Source organism: Corvus moneduloides, chromosome 7, assembly GCF_009650955.1.
Source record: "Corvus moneduloides isolate bCorMon1 chromosome 7, bCorMon1.pri, whole genome shotgun sequence".
NCBI lineage: Eukaryota > Metazoa > Chordata > Aves > Passeriformes > Corvidae > Corvus > Corvus moneduloides.
In genome coordinates, this window is record NC_045482.1 from 37398394 (window position 1) to 37416763 (window position 18370).

At 45.8% G+C, this 18370-nt stretch overlaps 3 protein-coding genes across 7 annotated transcripts in view; 2 read left to right on the forward strand and 1 right to left on the reverse strand.

Moving 5' to 3' along the window:
• ACVR2A (activin A receptor type 2A) overlaps positions 1-3634 on the forward strand; it is a 50379-nt gene extending 46745 nt beyond the window's left edge. For both annotated transcript variants that reach the window (XM_032113799.1, XM_032113800.1), the window contains one exon: positions 229-3634. In XM_032113799.1, the coding sequence (XP_031969690.1) occupies positions 229-423 (195 nt within the window). In that variant the 3' untranslated portion in view covers positions 424-3634. The remainder of the gene's footprint in view (positions 1-228) is intronic.
• ORC4 (origin recognition complex subunit 4) lies at positions 2476-16139 on the reverse strand. Of its 3 annotated transcripts, none has more exons than XM_032113803.1 (14): positions 16089-16139; positions 14640-14711; positions 14053-14129; positions 12484-12574; positions 11080-11155; positions 10655-10740; positions 9525-9573; positions 8877-9028; positions 7419-7592; positions 6958-7044; positions 5276-5384; positions 4739-4834; positions 4587-4654; positions 2476-4431 (listed from the first exon to the last, which is right to left on the reverse strand). In XM_032113803.1, the coding sequence occupies exons 2-14, from the start codon at positions 14709-14711 to the stop codon at positions 4243-4245; spliced, it is 1326 nt and encodes a 441-aa protein (XP_031969694.1). In that variant the 5' UTR covers positions 16089-16139; the 3' UTR covers positions 2476-4242. The 3 variants fall into 3 exon arrangements, with proteins under 3 accessions (XP_031969694.1, XP_031969693.1, XP_031969692.1); XM_032113802.1 differs by lacking the exon at positions 16089-16139 and adding an exon at positions 15909-16082; XM_032113801.1 differs by lacking the exon at positions 16089-16139 and adding an exon at positions 15900-16082.
• Positions 16140-16464: 325 nt separating this feature from the next.
• MBD5 (methyl-CpG binding domain protein 5) overlaps positions 16465-18370 on the forward strand; it is a 109350-nt gene continuing 107444 nt past the window's right edge. For both annotated transcript variants that reach the window (XM_032115194.1, XM_032115195.1), the window contains exon 1: positions 16465-16801. The gene's annotated coding sequence lies outside the window, so the exon portion shown is untranslated. The remainder of the gene's footprint in view (positions 16802-18370) is intronic.

Below are 18370 nucleotides of genomic sequence, written 5' to 3' on the forward strand. Positions count from 1 at the left end.
AGAAAGATTTGCCCTGTGTTGTTGAAGAGTTGTTGGTTCAATAGTGCAGAACAAAGCAGAGCTGAGGCCCCACAGGATGCTCCAGGTTCACACCCAACCCAGCCCCGTGTCCTGTGGGATCCAAGGGTTCCCATTTGCCAGGTGTCCCTTAAAACACCATTTTTTATCTGGGGCCCCCCTCTGTACCTGTGGGTGTGTGACAGTTTTCCCTGGCCTGGTTTTCCGCAGGGAATGGCGATGCTGTGCGAGACCATCGAGGAGTGCTGGGATCACGACGCCGAGGCCCGGCTGTCTGCGGGCTGTGTGGAGGAGAGGATCATCCAGATGCAAAAACTCACTAACATTATAACAACAGAGGACATTGTGACTGTGGTCACAATGGTGACAAACGTTGACTTTCCTCCCAAAGAATCCAGTCTATGATAGTTGCACTGGTCATGGAAGTGACCACAGGACTCTTCACTGGAGCTGCTACAGCGCACGGACTGCTGGCGTCACTGCTGTTCTGGGTGGGAAGAACGGATGGTAAGTCTCTCTGGAACATCACCAAGAGGTGTTTATCCTTTGTTTTCCCCCTCCTCCTCCTTCCCAACGTGGATCCATGAGACTTTCTGCATTCCCTGCTTACACCTGAAGGACGTGACTGAGAACCCCTCACGTGCTGATAAGGAACTTACAATGAAGAATCCGGACCTGAATGGGCTAATGAGCGTTTTAAACACTGACATCCGATTTCTTAATCCCTGTCAGAAGAGACTAATTCCTTTAAATGAACTACTGTTATTTTTTTTAAATCAAAAACATTTCATTTCAGATTTAAAAACAACAAAAAAAAAAGGGTAACTTGTTTTTATTGCATTCGTTGTTGTTTATAAAATGACTATTGTAATGCGACTACGACACAGCTTGTGAATGTTCCGTGTGCTGCTGTTCCGTGTACAGAAACAAGAGTAATCAATGGGATAGAGCAAAGAGGCTTCCAAGTATTACTTAACCTCCCTCAACCAGGTATACCTCAGTTCCACCTCACTAAATTATGACTGACAACACTAATTGGAATAATAAACCGCTCCGTGTTTTGTAAATGATGTATTCCCAATTCCCTGTGTTATTTAAGAAGGGGAAAGCTTCATGCCCCCAGGAAGTGGCCATTCCTAGAGCCGTGTTTTTAGCCTTTTCTTGTACTCGCTTGTTGTGTATAAAAAAGAAAAAGTGCTGTTTATTGAAAGAAAATTTTCCTTCCTCTTTTAGTTGAAAGCTTTTCCCTCTGTTTCCCAGAGTATCTCATCCATTTATTTAACTGAATACTATTTAGGTTTGCTGTGTCTGAGGAATATTTGAAACCTTAAGCATGACTTTTTTTTTTTTTTAATTTTTTTTTTAAATTTTCTCTGAGCTGTGACACTGGAAAGCTCTGAATTCTTGTTGTTTTTTTGAAAAAGAGTCTTTTTCCTATTTATGTTTGTGCCGAGGTCGCCGCGTGTTCCCTGTCCCGCCAGGCAGTGGGGGCTGTGTCACTGTTTCAGGATCACCTCAGGAAGCTCAGTTCCCCCAACTCCTCACCCTCTGCTTGGAGATTTGCAACTTCCCTCCACTCAAAGCTTGGTGCCATCGGAGGGGAGTGCAGCTCACTCCCTGTGAGCCACAGGTTGAGCCTGGAGTCACACACAAAGTTCTAGCCACAGATTCCAGATCCTAAATGTTACAAATTTCAGGGATAACCTAGTTCTGCTCACAATATGCAATGACCATTCCGAGGTAACGAAAGGAATATCAGTGTCCAGAGCACAGACTCACAAAAAACAAGGAAAAACATGAAAATGGCTTCACAACTCCAAGACTGGGGTTCAGGATGTCGAGCCTTATGCTGGAATTAGTGACTGGTAGCTGGGTGCCAAAGTGCTTCTCCCAAATCCTGTCTCACTACACTGATTGGATCCTTCAGGCCAAATTCCAAGGAAAATAAATGTTGTAAGCCCCTGGAGCGCAGAGGCAGCAGCGGCCCGTGGTGTGCTGTGTGTCCTTGTCTCCATGTGTCCACATGCAGTGTCTCTGCAAAGCAGCAGGCGGGAGCTCGCTGAAGGCTGGCTGGAACCTGCATCTGTGAACTTCATCCCTGGGAACAGTGGCATGTGATGGATAAAGCAGAGCCAGGCCGGCTCTGGGCAGGGAGGGAGGAAGGGCTGATGTTCCACCCAGGGCTGTGGCACTGCTGGTCACGGCTGTGCTTGAGGATCCTGCTGCAAGGGGCTGTTGGAAAGGGGAAGAAATCCAGTTTGTGGGGTCCTCTTGGCCAGACACTTCCCTTTCGCTTCCATTTTTGCTCCACTTTTAATTAAACTCCACACAGCAGGACAGGACTGGAGCTGTGGAATTCTGAACCAATCCCAACCCAGTCCTTCTCCTCAGACACCTTAGGGCTTTTAACCCTTCCCTGGCAAAAACAGAGCCAAGGGATGGTTTCATTCTGTGCTGTTGGAAATCTGATGCCAAAACTGAAGCTGTATCCAAGTCCCTCCTGTGTGTGACCCTTCCCACGGAGCTGCCATGGGCTCAGGGCTGGCTCCTACCTTTGGGATATCCCTGCTCAGTTCCTGTTCCACTCCCAGCTTCCTGGGATTTACCAGCATCATGTAGCGTCACTGAGAAAAGGCTGCTCCTTCCCAATGCTTTTTAAGCGGTCAGAATGGTCTCCCCGAGCTGCTCTGCTCCAGCTGTGCCCCCAGGGCCCTGGGAATGAATTCCTGTTTCACTTCAGAGCATTCAGGGAGTTGAGCTGCTGGAGCAGCAAGGGCAGGATCCAGGGAACATGGTGCTAGGGATGATTTTGGCATTGTTCTGGCAGTGCCCATTGGCCCTTCCTGTCCTGAGCTCCTGAGGCGCAGCAGCTGTGAGCTCCCAGCCCAAGGATGGCCCTGGACTGGTGTGTGAGCCCCTGCCTGGCCTCACCAGGTGTGATTTTTATGTGTGAGAGGGTGAGAAGTTCCTGTCCCGCATCCTCAGAGCTGCTGGAGGGGTTGAGCCAGTGCTGCCACTCCTGGGGTATTCCCGACCTGCCCCATGAACATGGAAATCACCCAGAACCCACAGGGGTGTAGTTCTCCAGTCTCCAGTGTAATCAGTGCTGAGACCTGTCCCGCTCCCATCAGCATCGACACAATCAGTCAGGTCACCCCCTCTCCTCTTTTCCAGCTTTTTTAACCTTTTTAAAGACATTTCTGTTTATCAGGAACACTTGGTACAAAACACCGGAAGCTGCAATACACATCCCTGGGCAAAACGACTCCAGTAGCATCCTTGATGGAACATCTGTTACCTCAGATACTCAACCAGCAGGACTGCTTTGCTTTCTCCCTCAGTTTTGGTTTTTTTTCAGTCCATCTCCTCTTTGTTACCTCTCGAGTTTGGTGAGCGATTACTTTAACTTTCCTCTTTGTATTTGTCAGTGTTTTGGGCACAGGTTGTTGTACTACTGTCAAAAGGCACTTGCTGCTTTTCTGCAAGTGCCAAAAAACCAACCAACCCCCCCCTCGCCCTCAATAAAGTGATTGTTAAATATTGTACAAATACAAATGTATACTCTGCCCTCTTCCCCAGCGGGAAAATAAAAAATGTGACTACTCTGACTTGCAAATGCTTCTTTGGAAACTTACTTTAAACACATGGGGCCGTTCCTAGAGCAGTTCTTGAGCCAAACTCCCAAGTTTTGTTACAAAAAAGCGGGTATGGAAAGATGTTACCTTGTACTTGGCACAAAATAGCCCTTGCAGCTGAAGCCTGTTGGGATTAAACATTTAATGAAGTAAATTCAGTTGTGATTAAAGATTTAATTGAGTAAATTTTCCATGTCAAGTCAGATTTGAGAAGGAAAAGTGCAGTGTGAGCTTTGACCTGATGGGGCTGTGCTGCAGAAGGGAGGCAGCAGGGCAGCGTGGCCTGAGCCACGATCCAGAGCACTCAGCCACAGGGAGAAACTCCAGAGCCTGGATTTCTCCAAGTGGGAACTGTGTGTGAGGGAAGGAGCTGGCACAGAGCTGAGCTAAAGCACCTGGGGGTGTGATGAGGCACATTTCTGGCTGCTGGAAGGGAACAGCAGCACAGTTCTCCTTAGAAAATCTCAAATGGATCAGCAAAGAAAGCTGCTTCCAAAAATTTATTGTTCTGAGCACCTTCCTGTGGGTGAACATTCCCTCTTCTGGAGCTCACAGCATTCCAGAAGTTGTGATGGAGCAGGGGCAGGACTCAGAGCCAGCTGAGGGAGGAGGCTGCCCACTGCTTCACGTCTGTGGGGCAGTTGGGGTACACCTGCAGGGCATCCATGATCTGGCTGCTGTCCAGCAGCAGCTTCATCAGGAGATATTCCCGCTGCGCCCGCACTGACGGCCGCTCCAGGGGCTTCACCAGCTCCAGCTGCAGTAAGTGTTCAAAGGCCTAAAAACAGGAAAAGAGGGAGTGGAAGGGAAGGGCATTCCTGCCCCAAAACATCGCTCCCTTCTAGGGCTGCGTTTGACCACCCCAATCTGTGCTCTGGAAAATAAAACCTAAATACTTTACAATTAAAAAAAAAAAATGCATTTCAGGCTCACCTTCATGACAACTGGCTTCTCAAAGTTGTACATAGAATGTGCCTTCCTCTGGATGAACTTCTGGAATTCTGTGTTAGTCGGAGGAAAAGAAAAGGGGCAGTTAGGAGGAAGTGAGTGGTGTAGGGTTTGTGAAGCTCAGGCATTGCTCTCACCATTGTAAACCATCTGGAAGTTGAATGGTTCTCCATCATAGACATCATTCAGGTGTTTCATGGCTATGATGAGGCAGATTTCCAGGACAGACAAACCTGGAGGGAAAGACAAGAATCCCAAGTACTTCCCTTGAGCACATCAGAAACACAGGCAGTTCACCCACTGTTTATTCCTCTATTTGTATATGCTCTGGGCCTCACCCATTGGTGTTCTGTATCTTTATTATGTAAAGAAATTCCAAAATTGGAGAGGCTTGATACGAGAACATTTGTTTGCCTTGTATTTGAAGCAGAAATGATCAGCAATGGGCTGTTCCCACCAAAAAGCAAGACCTGTAAGTAGCTGAGCTGGCATTGTTGTATCCACAGCCATGTGTGAGCTCAGAGCTGACTCCATGGGCACAGGCAATCCCTGTGCAGCTCATCCCCATGGGGAACACTCCCTACACAGCATCTCTTACACCAGGAGAATTCCAGGGAGGGACTTGACACTTCCTTTGCATCTAGGAACAATTTTGGGGAGAAGCTGAGCTTTACCATGGACAATGTTTGCCTTGGAGTCGGTCCTGTGCTGCCTGCTGGCCTCCTGCAGGTCTGCAGGTGTGAGCAGGGGGTGGTGCACAGTCACGGCACTGACAGCCAGCATCTGCAACAGAGCAGGACACAGTGCTCACTCCATTCCCAACCACCACACAATTCCTGCTTGGAATGCACAGGAACACAATTCCCCCAGAGTCACCTGCTGGAAACATTCATGGATAAACCCTCCACACACAGTAGGTTCATACTGAAAACCTTGCAAATAGCTGGCACTTCAATGGCATTTAGCCAGGAAGGTTTTCCAGGCTTAAAACTTCAAAGCCTCCTGATTCCAGGAGATAAATCCTCATGAACCTGTTCATATCCATGTCCATGGATCAGCACCTCAGAGGCTGCTGTAGGAATGACTAACAGCTCGTTTGCACCTGCTTTTGTACCCAGGGACACCTCCCACTGTCCCAGGCTGCTCCAAGCACCATCCAACCTGGCCTTGGGCACTGCCAGGGATCCAAGGGTAGCCACAGCTGCTCTGGGCACCCTGTGCCAGGGCCTGCCCACCCTCACAGAATTCCTTCCCAATATCCCATCCATCCCTGCCCTCTGGCACTGGGAAGCCATTCCCTGTGTCCTGTCCCTCCAGGCCTTGTCCCCAGTCCCTCTCCAGCTCTCCTGGAGCCCCTTTAAGCCTTCTCCTCTCCACAGTTTGTCCAGGAACGCCTCACTCATCCCTGCCAGAATCTGTATTACACGCTTTTCGTGGAAAGATGACTTCTTCCAAAGGAAAAATTCAGCACATGCTATGGAAAACAATGGGAAGGTTGAGCCTCAGCTCTGACCTGCTCTCAGGGAGGCTGTTAGCTGCCATCAGCTCCTTTCCTGGCCTCCACTGCAGCCACAGGAACAGATTTCAGTGCCCTGCACTAGGAATAATCTGCAATCTTGTAACCAGAGCAGCACCAAGCAGAGGGCTCTGCACTTTGGAACTTCTCTGCTCTGGTTCTCAGGGTGGCTCTGAACACTGCTGGACAGAGCTGTCTGCCCTGGAGGCCAGCACAGCCCACCCAGAGCAGGTTACAGATCTGGGGGCTGGCACAACAGCCCAGGGGCAGGTACAGTCAGGGGGCTTTTCACACCCACACAAGCACAGGGGTATTTTAGGATGGTTAAACAAGTGTAATCCTCTGTAAAAGTGTCAGTGTATTTATATGAGCTGTGTTCAAAAACAGGATTCAGGGAGGCAGGGTAAAATCTAAAAAAGACCAAGAGGGCTGCAGCTCCCGTGTCAACTTAAGAGTAGAAAAAGTAGGTTTCAATATGGGCAGATTTCAGGATTCAATAGAAACCAAAAAGAATCTCAGAAAGGAAAAAAACAGTTTCAAAGTGTTTCACCTACAGTTTTGTTTTATAGATAGAAGGGCTTGGAGAAAGATAAATAGCATGAGCTCAGCCCCATCTGAATTGAACAGTCCATCCTCACAGGGTAACCACTTCAGAAACTGGAGCTCCCCACACTCACTAACACAGCACAGGGTGATAAAGCCAGCAAGGAACCAGCACTGGCAAAAGCTCAGTAAAATGATGTTTCGGGCAAAGCTCAGCTAAATGGCCTGAAAAGCACAAGAGCTGTTCATTAATTACTGCAAACCAAGGAGGTGTTTCATAAATACCCCAATACACACCAGGAGCAAATGCAGCGAGCGCAGGTCTTTGGTGTGGTGGAAAAGGTTCTGCAGCACATCCTGCACTGTTTTATCCTCTGAGAGATGCTACAAGAAACAATAAAGTGATATTTTAACCATCTCATACTCACTTTTAATCATTTTATACTCACCTGGAAAAATGACAGTTTAATAATTTTTTTAAAGAGCTCAGCTTACACTTGACAATACAATTTTCATGTCTAACCTCAACTTGCTGGTCTTTCCTGTGACAATTTCACCTCCAGACTTCAATGAGCAAAGATTCTCTATCATAATTTAATTTATTCCATATCACACTCAGACAGTGAAAGGAAATGCCAATCTTAGGTAAAAGCTTCCCACTTTTACTGGTAAAGGATATGTGTATAAAGTAAACCAGCTTTACACTGCTTTCACTTTAGAATTTTTAACTAAAATTAGGTATAAGATGCTTTAATTACCTGAACATTATTATTCCATTTTTGTGCAAAAGACTCATCAGGAAATTCAGCAGGAAGAGAAAGCTGTTTCTGAAATATCTTAATATATTGTTTAAAATCAAAGGAATTCGTCAAATATATCTGTCTGTGAGAGAACCTTGACTTTACTCTTTTCTCCAAGAGCTCCAGGATATCCTTGATGGGAAAAAAAAAAAAAAAAAAAGGAAAAACAGTAATTAAAAAAGTAGATGAATTTGGTGTTTTCTTTACTACAGACAAATCACTGAAGTAAAGTGTGCTGAAAAAAGAAAGAATTATTAAATTCTCAGGCTTAAAATGTTGTAACATAAGTTAAATGTTCTAACAAGCCCTTTGCTGATTATTTTAATTGATGTGCCTTGCAATGCTAGCAACCATCCCAGCCCACGTGATGCACCACATCACACAGGATCATTTGTTGCTAGGAAACCCAGCAAAATTTCTCCATAGATTATGGAAATATTTCAGCTACTTAAGCCTGAATCAAACCTTGCAGCCTATCAGGGCTCTGGACAAGTTGTTGTGTGGTCACACCGGAGCTGACAGGCCACGTGCTTTTTGTCAGCCTGAGAGAACACAACTTAAAAATCCCAAAAAATACTTAAGAACTAAAAAAAACCCTCAGAAACAACAGATGTCAGCTCTGGAAACACTTCCTTAATTACACTCAAAAGGGGATAAAGGATTCTAAATAACGGTTGAGGAGCTCAGACTCAGGACAGTGATGATGCAAAAGAGAAGACTGTAATTTATTAAATCAACAATTAACTTTTCTATTGCCAGAAACTTGCCCTGCTGGGTATCACCTAATCCCAGTCAAACCCAGATTCAGGCTTTGATAAGAGATTTTAATTATTCTTCTTCCTGTTATAACCCAATTAACTTCAGCACCAACAGTTTATTGTGAAAACAGTATCGGTTTTATCGAGTTTCCATGGTGTTCCACAGGAATTATTTCACCGTGCACACAGCCTGCCCACAATTCAGTACCATGACAGTGTAAAATCATAGGAAACTGAACAGGGATCCTAAACCCATTTTAGAGCAAAAGTGCCCTACTGAAGTGGTTACTTAAAAAAAAGCCTTTGTCCTCAGAACAGAGATTTAAACACAGTGTAACTCTGTCCTTGCCAACTGCTGAGCAAGAAATTCAGGAGCTCCTCCAAAGAGAGAACAACAGTCTAGTATGGAATGTTTGTCCTTAGAAATGTTGGGTTTGCTCCTTTAGCAGTAAAGCTGAAAGCTCTGAGCACTCTAAGTTTGCTCTCAGCACAAGTTATTATTTTTTTACATCCCCCTTCCCAATTCAAAAGTTAGAAAAATAGAGAATTGAGAACAGCTCTTAGGAAATTAAGTATGGTTCTAAGAGAGGAGAAGACATTCCCACTAAGACAAGTCACTTTAAAACAGCTAAAAACATGAGGAAATGCCATTTCTTACCTGCCTACAGGTGAGCCCAATAACTGTCACTGGGGTCTGTGCAGACTGGGAGATGTCAAAGAGGTTGTAGAGCAGGGTCTGATTCTTGTGGTGGACAAACAAATCAAATTCATCCAGTACAAACAGGATTGGGCAGCTGCTGGTTCGGTTTCCTGAGAGAAATTTGGAGAGTTAGCAGGGCAGCTCCAGGATTAGACTTCCATTGCTACAGCTTTCATTAATTATGGGGTTAAAAATCCACAGATTTTCCTTTAGCTTTTTACTAAGCCCTCCTTTCCCAAAACTAGAAACAGCAAAAAGAAAAGTAACACTGAAAAACTGGGAAGGTTTTGTAGCGTTCTGCCAAGCAGCATTTCTGGCTACAAGGAACACAGACTTCTCTGGCCAATTTTTTTTAAAACCAGTATTTTTAAGAGCATCAGTCTGGTAAGAGAATCTGTCCTTCACAGCGGACATCACATGCAAGCCTTTACAGCATCAGTTACATCAGGTGTGTATTTGTTCAGTATTGACTACTTTTTGTATTATTTTGTAATCATGACACATTCTTGGGCTAAGTTTCTTCATTCCACCTGTAAAGTAGAAGAAAAAACTCCACTTTTCAGTCAAGTGACCCAGAGTTTCAGAACAGGGGTTTTTAGTGTTTACCTTTCCTCAAAGCTTCAAGGAGGAAGGCAAGGTTTTCAGCAAAACTGCCCTAGACAGAGAATAAATAAATTTCAGAATAGATTTGCAGTGTCATTCTCAGAATTGTTTAACTACAGCAAATGCAGACATGCAATGAAGGCCATCTCCTTCCAAAACCATGCTTTCAAAAATGTACAATGTTACTTCATGCTGTATAATCACAAACTCCTCAGGACAAGATGGATAACTCTACATTCATCCACTTTTTTCCAGTCTGAAATCCCCAAACTGCATCAGGCAGGCAAAAATTAGTGATCAGGAGAATGCCTGCAATAAGCTAAATTCACAAGCAGGCTCTATCTTTCCTTAAATAACTGTTGCATCCTCATTTTCCAGCTACACACATGGAAAAAGTGCCACCTAACATGTTCCACTGAGAAGGAGCAGGATTCAGGGTTTAATTAGCAACTTTATTAAACAGATGGAAGCATCAATCACTCCTGACAGAAAACACTGATTGGCTGTGACCAGCCTGCTCCAGTTACACAAACTCTCCCACTCTGCAGCACTCCGGGTGTGAGATGAGAAATAATTAACTGAAGACCACAAGCCCTATCAAAGGGAGCAGAAAAGCAAGTTTACCCCTTGAACGTGAGTTACAGAAAATGAGGGAAATTTATTCTCAAGCACTTTGGTCACTCTCTTTACGACTGTCTTCAGTACTAATGTAAACCAGTTTATCTGTGGCAAAAGCCAAAAAAGCCTGGATAGACTTCCTAGAACCAAAAAAGGTTGGAAATATAGTAAAGGTCCTGCTTTTTGGTTGGTTAACTTGCTAATTCTTTGTTTTGAAATGTTAAAAACATTTCCAAATTCTCCACCCCTCTGAACAAAGTTTCTTTGGAATACTTAAGTTTGTTTTATTTAGGGACTTTTTGAGAGACTTCCCTTTTTTCCTCCTTCAGTAAGGCACAAGGTGATGTATTTTTAAAAAATAATGAGGATGCATTAATATTGCTCAACCAGCAGAGGTAACCTCAGCACTTGTGCAGAACTGCTGGCAGCCACAGCCCATTCATTCCCAACAAGCTCCATCCCACAACGCCAGGTTCCCAGGAAAGGGTTTTAAAGGGGTAAGTGAAGTTACTCACAAAAACTTTGTCCCCAACCACATTTTCCAGTTGCAGCTGCCTGGTGATCTCCTTCAGGGCCACTTTATCATTTGTCTGCAGAAGTCCTGAAAGAAAAGGATTTTTCATGAAGAACTAGCAGTTCATTCCCACTAGAGACTTAACCAGCAGCTTCTCTCTCTTTCCAGCCTTACAAAGCTTTGCCTTTCTAAAAATTAGACTGGACAGGAGTTTTCTGTTACCTCATAAGTTACTTAATTCTGTCACTAAGAGCACAGAAGTTCCCTCCATACAAAGAAATACAAAGAGAGGCATTTTGGAGCTCACAGGCAAACACATCCATAATTTAGGCTGGGCCAAACTGCTGAAACCAAAGCTGTTATTCAGTACATACGAAATACAGAACTGAATAGAACAGAACACTGGATCAATGATGGTTTACTTGCCATTCAGATGGACTTCCAGGAGGTTCTCTGTAACTTGTTCCATTTCCCTGAGATCTTTTAAGACATGATTTAATAACTAGGAAAGAAAAAATACAGAATTTTTTGAGAAGATTAACATTTTAACAGCAAGAAAAGTGTAATTACAGACATTACAGGACAGAAAACAGTGTGTGAGGTTTCTTTAGGTAATATGTTTGAGTAAATTCCAGAGTAAAATACTAAAATGACAACTTTGCATTCACCAGCATGACTGTGACAATTACATTTGTTCATTCTGCTGAACTGGGAAGGAAAGAAAAATAACTCTGGTATTTCAGTCCCTCATTTTTTAGGGTAATATCTGGGGCTTTTGCCTTAATCAAAAAGCTTTATGAATTTGAGATGTGAGAGGATTTTGCTCTTGAGCTGGTGCCATATTCAGCTTCATGGCTTCTTTGGATGCTGTAGAAAGAAACTCTTTGCATTAAATCTTAAAAGAAACTCTGCTTATTCTTTCCTTCTGGAAGACAAAATTAAACTGCACATGATCAATCAACTGCTGCTTATAAAATTTAGGGGTCCCAAATTTACAGTCCATCAAGAACTTCTTACTGCAAAAGTCATAAGGAACTTGTATTAAAATATCTGTAAGTAGTGGAAATGTTAAATATAAAAAATTAAAAAGCTACTATTTGCTTTGGCTTCCTCAGATGAGGATTTGTAGCTCCCACCTATGTGAATGTATAAATACATAAGTATACACACACATGATTTTCTTGACTCCAGCATCTTTCACTTGATGTATAATAAGGAAATAATTCATTTTGCAGATGTGATTTGCTAACTTATATTCTGGCTTAAAGGACAACAAATTTTCATCACATCATTTAATGTAAACATTAAAGACTTAGCGTTTGAATAATGTTGAAGAATTAAACACTTAAGTTAGAGGTCATCCCTTCATGCGCCTCAGCTAAGGGGAATTCCCTTAAAACACAAACCTACACTTATAAACCATAACCACCAAACAATGTTCTGTAGGGAACAATATTCCTTCAGGATTAAGATACCTGACCATTCCCTGCATACACACAGCTATGGAGAAACCTACCCCTTAGACTGCTCCTTTTAGAGCTTTGGATGCCTTTTCATCATTTTGACAGTGAGGGCCCAATAACAGGTTAATGAAAGAGTAATCAGAACATGGCTTTAATTGCAAAGACAAGTGTTAGGAACAGATTTCTCCATGCTGTTCCTGAACAGAATTAGCCCACACAAAGTCCTAGAATGTTTTGAATTCACATGCAAACCATTAGCAATTCTCTCTGTAAAACCAGGCAGACATGAACATGTAGCTGCAAAAGCTCCCAGGACTGCAGTGAGGTTCTGTTGCACCCCGGACAAAGTTCCAAGAGCTGTTCCTACCGCAGTTTTCCCAGATCCCCGGGGTCCAATAATGAGGGCGGAATTACTCTCTCCGTGCACCGTGGTTCTTCTCAGCAGCTCCAGCAAATGTCTGTTGAAAACAGAAATAGGCTGAAAACCTCAAAGCTGTCAACATTCCCCAAAACCAGGGAAAATTGAAAAAATAAAACTTGATCCACTTTGGCTTGCTCTGAGAGCCAACACTCACTCAAGGCATGCAAAATGTAATACAATAAAGTACAAAGGGCTCAGTGATCAGAGCTCTTAAAATATTTTAAAATATTAAAACATGCAGAAGTTGAGAGTATCACTAATTCATAAAGTTCTGCAATTCACTGCCATGAAAAGACAGACTTCAATAATTATTTCTTTCTTTAAAAAATAGATTGCTTTCTGTGCTACCACTATACCTCACCAGCTCTAAATTACCTGCAGATAGACTCACTCACCTCAAACCACATTTAAAGTGCTTACAGCAACTACTGACACCTCCAGTTCCCAAATGCTCACGCATCATTAACGTGCTTTTTGGAATATGGAACACTGGCATCATGCAATTGCTTCTGAAGGAGTGAGTGACTACAGAACAGCTGTAGCCAACACATGTGGGTTTGTTCACTATTTGAGAGCCAGCTCCAGCCAAGAGCCCTGGTACATCTTGGGAAGGAAAAAATCAGAGCTAGGGAGTTCATTGTATTTCCCCTCCAGGATAATTCACTGCCAGTGGCACATTAAGCAGAACACAGTCTGTAAACTGCTTTTCAGAATTCCAGTATAAATAGGGGAGGCTTGTTTTGTAAAACGGACATAATAGAAAGACATTTTCTCACAACAGCAATAAAAGGCCTATGTGTGCTCTGCATGCCTAGTGCACTGCTTTAATAAATGGTTTTGTCCCTTCGTAATGAAAACTATTGCTCACATCAGGCAATTCCACTCATCAAAAAACTGATTGTTTAAAACAAGTTCTTTAAATACATCTTTGTTACTTGCAGAATTTGACCTGCGTCTGTAAAAGGACCAGGACTGGGACAGCGTTACTGTCCCAAGAAGTCCCTTCCTCCTAACTCTAACTTCCACATCTGGATGGCTCCAGAAGTAGGTTTGCTTTAAATATGGATCTCTACTTCAAAAAAAACCAGGATGTTGGCACAAAAGGTTTAAGATTTACTTCTAACAAAGTTTACCAACAAACAGGAGACAAGCTGAAGTAAAAATAAATCTCACAGCAAGAGAATTTAACTTCTTGCTTGGCCAGGCCATTATACAAGGTCTTACAACGTGCACTGAAAGTATCTTTCAGTCTCAAAAAGAAAAGTCCTTCACGAATTAGAGATGCAAAACAAGGACAAGAAATCCAAAACTCAGAGCCTGACAAAACCAGCAGGGAACAGTTGTATAAAAACTCTTAAAATCTGAGGCAAGTAATTTTTAGAAGCACTGGGCTGCAAGTCATTTAAACCTGTATAATTTAGAAAAACAGAGAAACAGAAAATTCTGATTTCACCAGATTATTTTACACCTGTAGTTAAATTAGAAATCACTGAATCCTAGAGCCTGCTCACTCACCTGTACTGCTGTTCCATCCCAAACAGCTTTCCAGCTGCACAGTGGTGACAGAATCTTTCACGAAAGACTGTTTGCACCTATGGATGTAACACAGGACAGGAAAAATGTAGGGGGCTTCAAACACCAGAATTTGCCAATAATTTAACTACAGCAATAAAATAGTAGTAAATTAGGCACTTTTGTGGTGTTACAAGTATTCTGTAATACGTAAATCTTTACTGTCATCAATGATACAGAGGTCTTGAAAATGAGAATAAAGTTGCAGGAGGCAGAATATTGTATAAATATTATATAAAGGAGGAAAAGCAATTAGAGGAGATTAAAATATAAGAAATCACTGACCCAGTTTAACCAGCAACTTTGGGGAAACAGGAGAATAAACGTTTTAAAAAAACCAAATTAACTAAAAACTGATTTGGCAGCTGCTGTCCAGCTCCTAAAAAAGTCACCTGGGTTCTGATTCACCTTACAAACTGGAAGACAAAAACCTAAATAGATCAAACCAGATTTATGCAAATCTGTTGCCATGAACAGTTACACAAGTTCCATAACTTGAAAAGAAAGTAATCAATAAAGACATTACTGACCTGGGAAATGCACTCAGCACTTTCTGCACTACTCTCCTTCAACTTACGCTTGCTCATTGCGGAAGGTTTCATCTTTAAAGGAGAGAAGATAAACGTTTTATTCAATAACATTGCTTTCCAAACAATCCTAGCCAGAAACTAGATGTTGGTCATTCTTAAGGACTGTAATGAACATCTGTTCTTAACTAATAAAGATGCATCAGTCTACCTGCCTAGTAAAAAAGAGCCAAAACACTGAAAGCATCTTAAATTTATTTCTGATTACATTAAACCCATGTTTACATACATCTCCTAAACAGCACTGGCTTTAGGATGCTTTAGAAAGTGTAAAATAATGTCTTTATGTTTCTGCAGCTGGAACAAGCTACAAGCACACAGGAACACATTAAGACACAACAATTCGGTTTTTCCAGGAATAACTGGCCATCCTTGTTTATAATGTGCAGTTTATAACAATAACCACAGCATCTCTCTGGATAAGCTGGCTCTGAAGGGGACTTGAAGGGGTCCTAAGGGGATTGGGGGTTCTCTGAAAAGGTGTGAGTAGATCCAGAGAGGGTTTGGGGGGAACTTGAAGGGATTGGGGGGCCTTGAGGGGAATCATGATGGGATTGAGAAGCTTGAACACGTTCTGAGGGGGATTCAAGAGGGCTTGAGGGAGGCTCTGAGGGGGATGTGGGCAGGAATTGCAGGTCTTGAGGGGGACTTGGGGGTGGTCCCGACCAGACGGGAAAGGTTTGGGGGTGGTCCTGAGGGACTGGAGGGGAATTTATGAGAGCTAGGAGGGTCTATGAATGCTCTGATAAGGAACTGGGGGAAGGGGGGGGGGGGTCATGAGGGGGTTGGGGATGGGCTGTGGGAATGGGGAGGGTGGGGGTCTGAGTGGGTTGATTTTTCGTGGCTGGTAGAGCCTGCGACCACCCTGACGAGGGAGGCCCCAAAGAGCTTGGGAGGGTCCATGAGGGGCTGGGGGTACGCTGAGGGCGGGTTTTGGGAGGACCTTGAGCGGGCCCATGAGGAAATAGCGGGGCTCTAAACGGCTTGGAGGCTGCTGTCCGCCTCACCTATCCGGCCTCCCGCCTCCCCTCACGACGTTTTCCCGCCTCTTCTCTCTCACCCGAGGGCGGCCACCGCCGCTCACGTGCTCCCCTCAGCCCTCGCTTCATCCCCGCAGAGCAGCGGCGAACCCCCGAGAGCACCCGAGAGCCCTCCCCGGCAGCCATTCATCCCCTCAGAAACCGAACCCCCAGCGCCCGTTACCCTCCTCACAGGCTGCGTCCGCGGCTCCCTGAGAGATGCCAGAGCCCGAGCAGACGAAGGGCGGGCGGGAGGATGCATCCTCCGCTGCTCGGCAGCTCCCGCCCGGCGGAGGCGGCGGACTGAGCTTCCCCCGCCCCCCTCACCTGCCCGCTCTGCCCTCACGGCGCTTTCCCGCCTCTCCTCCCTCACCTGAGGGCGGGACCCGCCGCACGCGCGCTCCCATCGGCCCCGCGCGCACCGCCCCCGCACGTCACCGCGCACTCCCCCTCCCTTCCCGTCCTTTCCCCTCCCCTCCTCGCCTCTCCTCGCTCCCGTCACTTCCTCCCTGTCCATTTCCCCCCCTCTTCCTCCCCCTCATCCACTTCCTTCCTCCCTCTCCCGGATCCGTTTCCGGGAGCGGCGCGCGCGGCGCTGTGGGAAGTCGTCGTCCCCCCCCCCCCCCCCGTTTCCCCCCCCTTCCTCCCCGCGGCCTCCCGAGCTCCCCCGGGGCGCATGCGCGGTGGCGGCCGCCGCTGCTGCCTCCCCTCCTCTTCCTCCTCCTCCTCCTCCTCCTCCTCCTTCTCCTCCTCCTCCTCCTCCTCCTCCTCCTCCTCCTCCTTCCCGACAGCGGCGGCGGCGATGAGGAGGAGCGCGGGGGGGGGGGCGGCGGCGGGACGGCCGGTTGTTCGCGCCGCTGAAGGGACACGAAGCAGCGCCGCGCCGAGGCGGGGGCGGGGGGCCCCGAGTCGCTGCCCCCCCCGCAGCCCCGCCGGGGAGTTTCTTCCACATCCCCCCCAAACACACCGAGACCCCCCCCCGTCCCTCGGGGGCGGCCCCGCGGAGCGCCGCTCCCTCCTCCTCCTCCCCCTTTATTACCCTTTGTGTGCGTCTCCGCCTTCCTCCCTGCGCCCGGGGGCCCTGAGGTGAGTGCGGGGGGAGCGGCGGGGCGGGGGGGTTGTTTGTTTACCCCGTGTTTACCCCCTGTTTACCCCGGGGGGGCACCGCCTGTCACTTCAGGCCCCTTCCCGGCGCCCCCCGCCCCAGCTTTGTTGTCGGGGGATGCTCCGGGGATGCTCCTTTGGGCCCCTCCGGAGCGGGAGGGGAGGGGGGTGATGGTGGCGGGGGCGCCGGGCAAAGTTCGGGGTGGTGCGGTGGGTGCTGAGCCCCGGCCGAGTCCCGAAAGTGTTGTTTTCCTGGGATAACAGGGAGCCCCGGCGTTGCCCCCCAGGTTCCAGGCCGTTGTTTGACTTATTGTTTGAGTTATTAAACCCCTGCGGTGCTGAAGGTACAAAGACCACTTGTACAAAGACCCTTTCCCGAGCTGAACTTCCAGGGATAGACAGTCCAAGAGCTGGACTTGGTGTTTGCAGGGTTGGGATGTGGTTGGTAGCAGCCCCTGGTTATCGGTGGTGCCCGGCTATATTTGGTCAATGGTTTGTTCAAATATATATGTCGGGATGTGTTTTTCCATGGCTTTCTGCTGGGAAGGCCAAGTGGCTCCATCCCTGCTCACAGTGTTGGTCAGGTGCTGCTGGTGGACTGACCTGATCATGTTTTCTACTGGTTCAAAGGAAAGTTATGTGTAAAAACGTCTGAAATAGGTTAAAATGTAATGGGTTTAAATGTCAAACTAAATTCTGGACTCGAGGAAATGTTGGGAGAAGCCTTCTAGATGTTTGCAAGGATCCAGAAGTAAGAGCTGGGGCATTAACACCAAGCTGAAATGAGAGAGTCCCCTACCCCCTACACAAGTAGGATGTTTATATTGAAATTGCTGTTGTCTGCTTATTTCTGGAGCTTAATTATGTCCTCTGTAATTTCCAAAAGACAGTTGGAGTGCTTTGGTTTATTTTGGGCTTATTATTTTTGGTTTATTAAGTACTGAGTGCAGAACCATGGACTAGGCCATGAGTGTGTGTTCCAGAGGGGCATCCCAGTTAAATGGTGGTCAGCAGAGAGTGTGTGTCATCTCTGCCTCATGCTGAAGGATGCCCACAAGAAAGAGCTCTCCTGGCATGCTGGGGTATCTCCCATTTCTGATTTGTACACACGTGTCTCACGGGAAGCAGCAATTTTGGGATCAGGCTGGGAAGAGTTTGCGAGAGCCGTAATTTGATGGGGTGGAAGGAATAGGAGAAAACCAGAGTTGGATTGATACTTGACAATGTTGTGATGGAGAATTGGAGGTAGCAGCCATAACTGTAGTTCTTTCTAATAGTTTGCTGTTAGTTTTCTTTTTGCTTGTAATAGCTTTGAATTTAAACATGTGGGGGAAGAACCTCATTGGTGACAATCACCAAAATCAGCAGATCTGTGTATAAACACCCATTATTTAAACATATGACTCTCCTTTTGGTTTACTGCAGGTAGGAGTTGGACAGCAAAAGCCCTGTCCAAGAGGAAAGGACACAGTTTATTATTTTATTTCATGACAGTGCTTCTTTTCTCAACCTGAGATCCCATGGATCTGCTTTCCTCTGTACATGGAAACC

Excerpts from the sequence above, each read along its gene's own strand:
- ORC4 (XM_032113801.1), bottom strand. The coding sequence starts at position 15,977 with ATGCATCCTCCCGCCCGCCCTTCGTCTGCTCGGGCTCTGGCATCTCTC. Across the intron at positions 14,130-14,639 it reads GTGCTGAGTGCATTTCCCAG|GTGCAAACAGTCTTTCGTGA; the intron begins GTCAGTAATGTC and ends TTACATCCATAG. Across the intron at positions 4,835-5,275 it reads CAAGGCAAACATTGTCCATG|GTTTGTCTGTCCTGGAAATC; the intron begins GTAAAGCTCAGC and ends CTTTCCCTCCAG.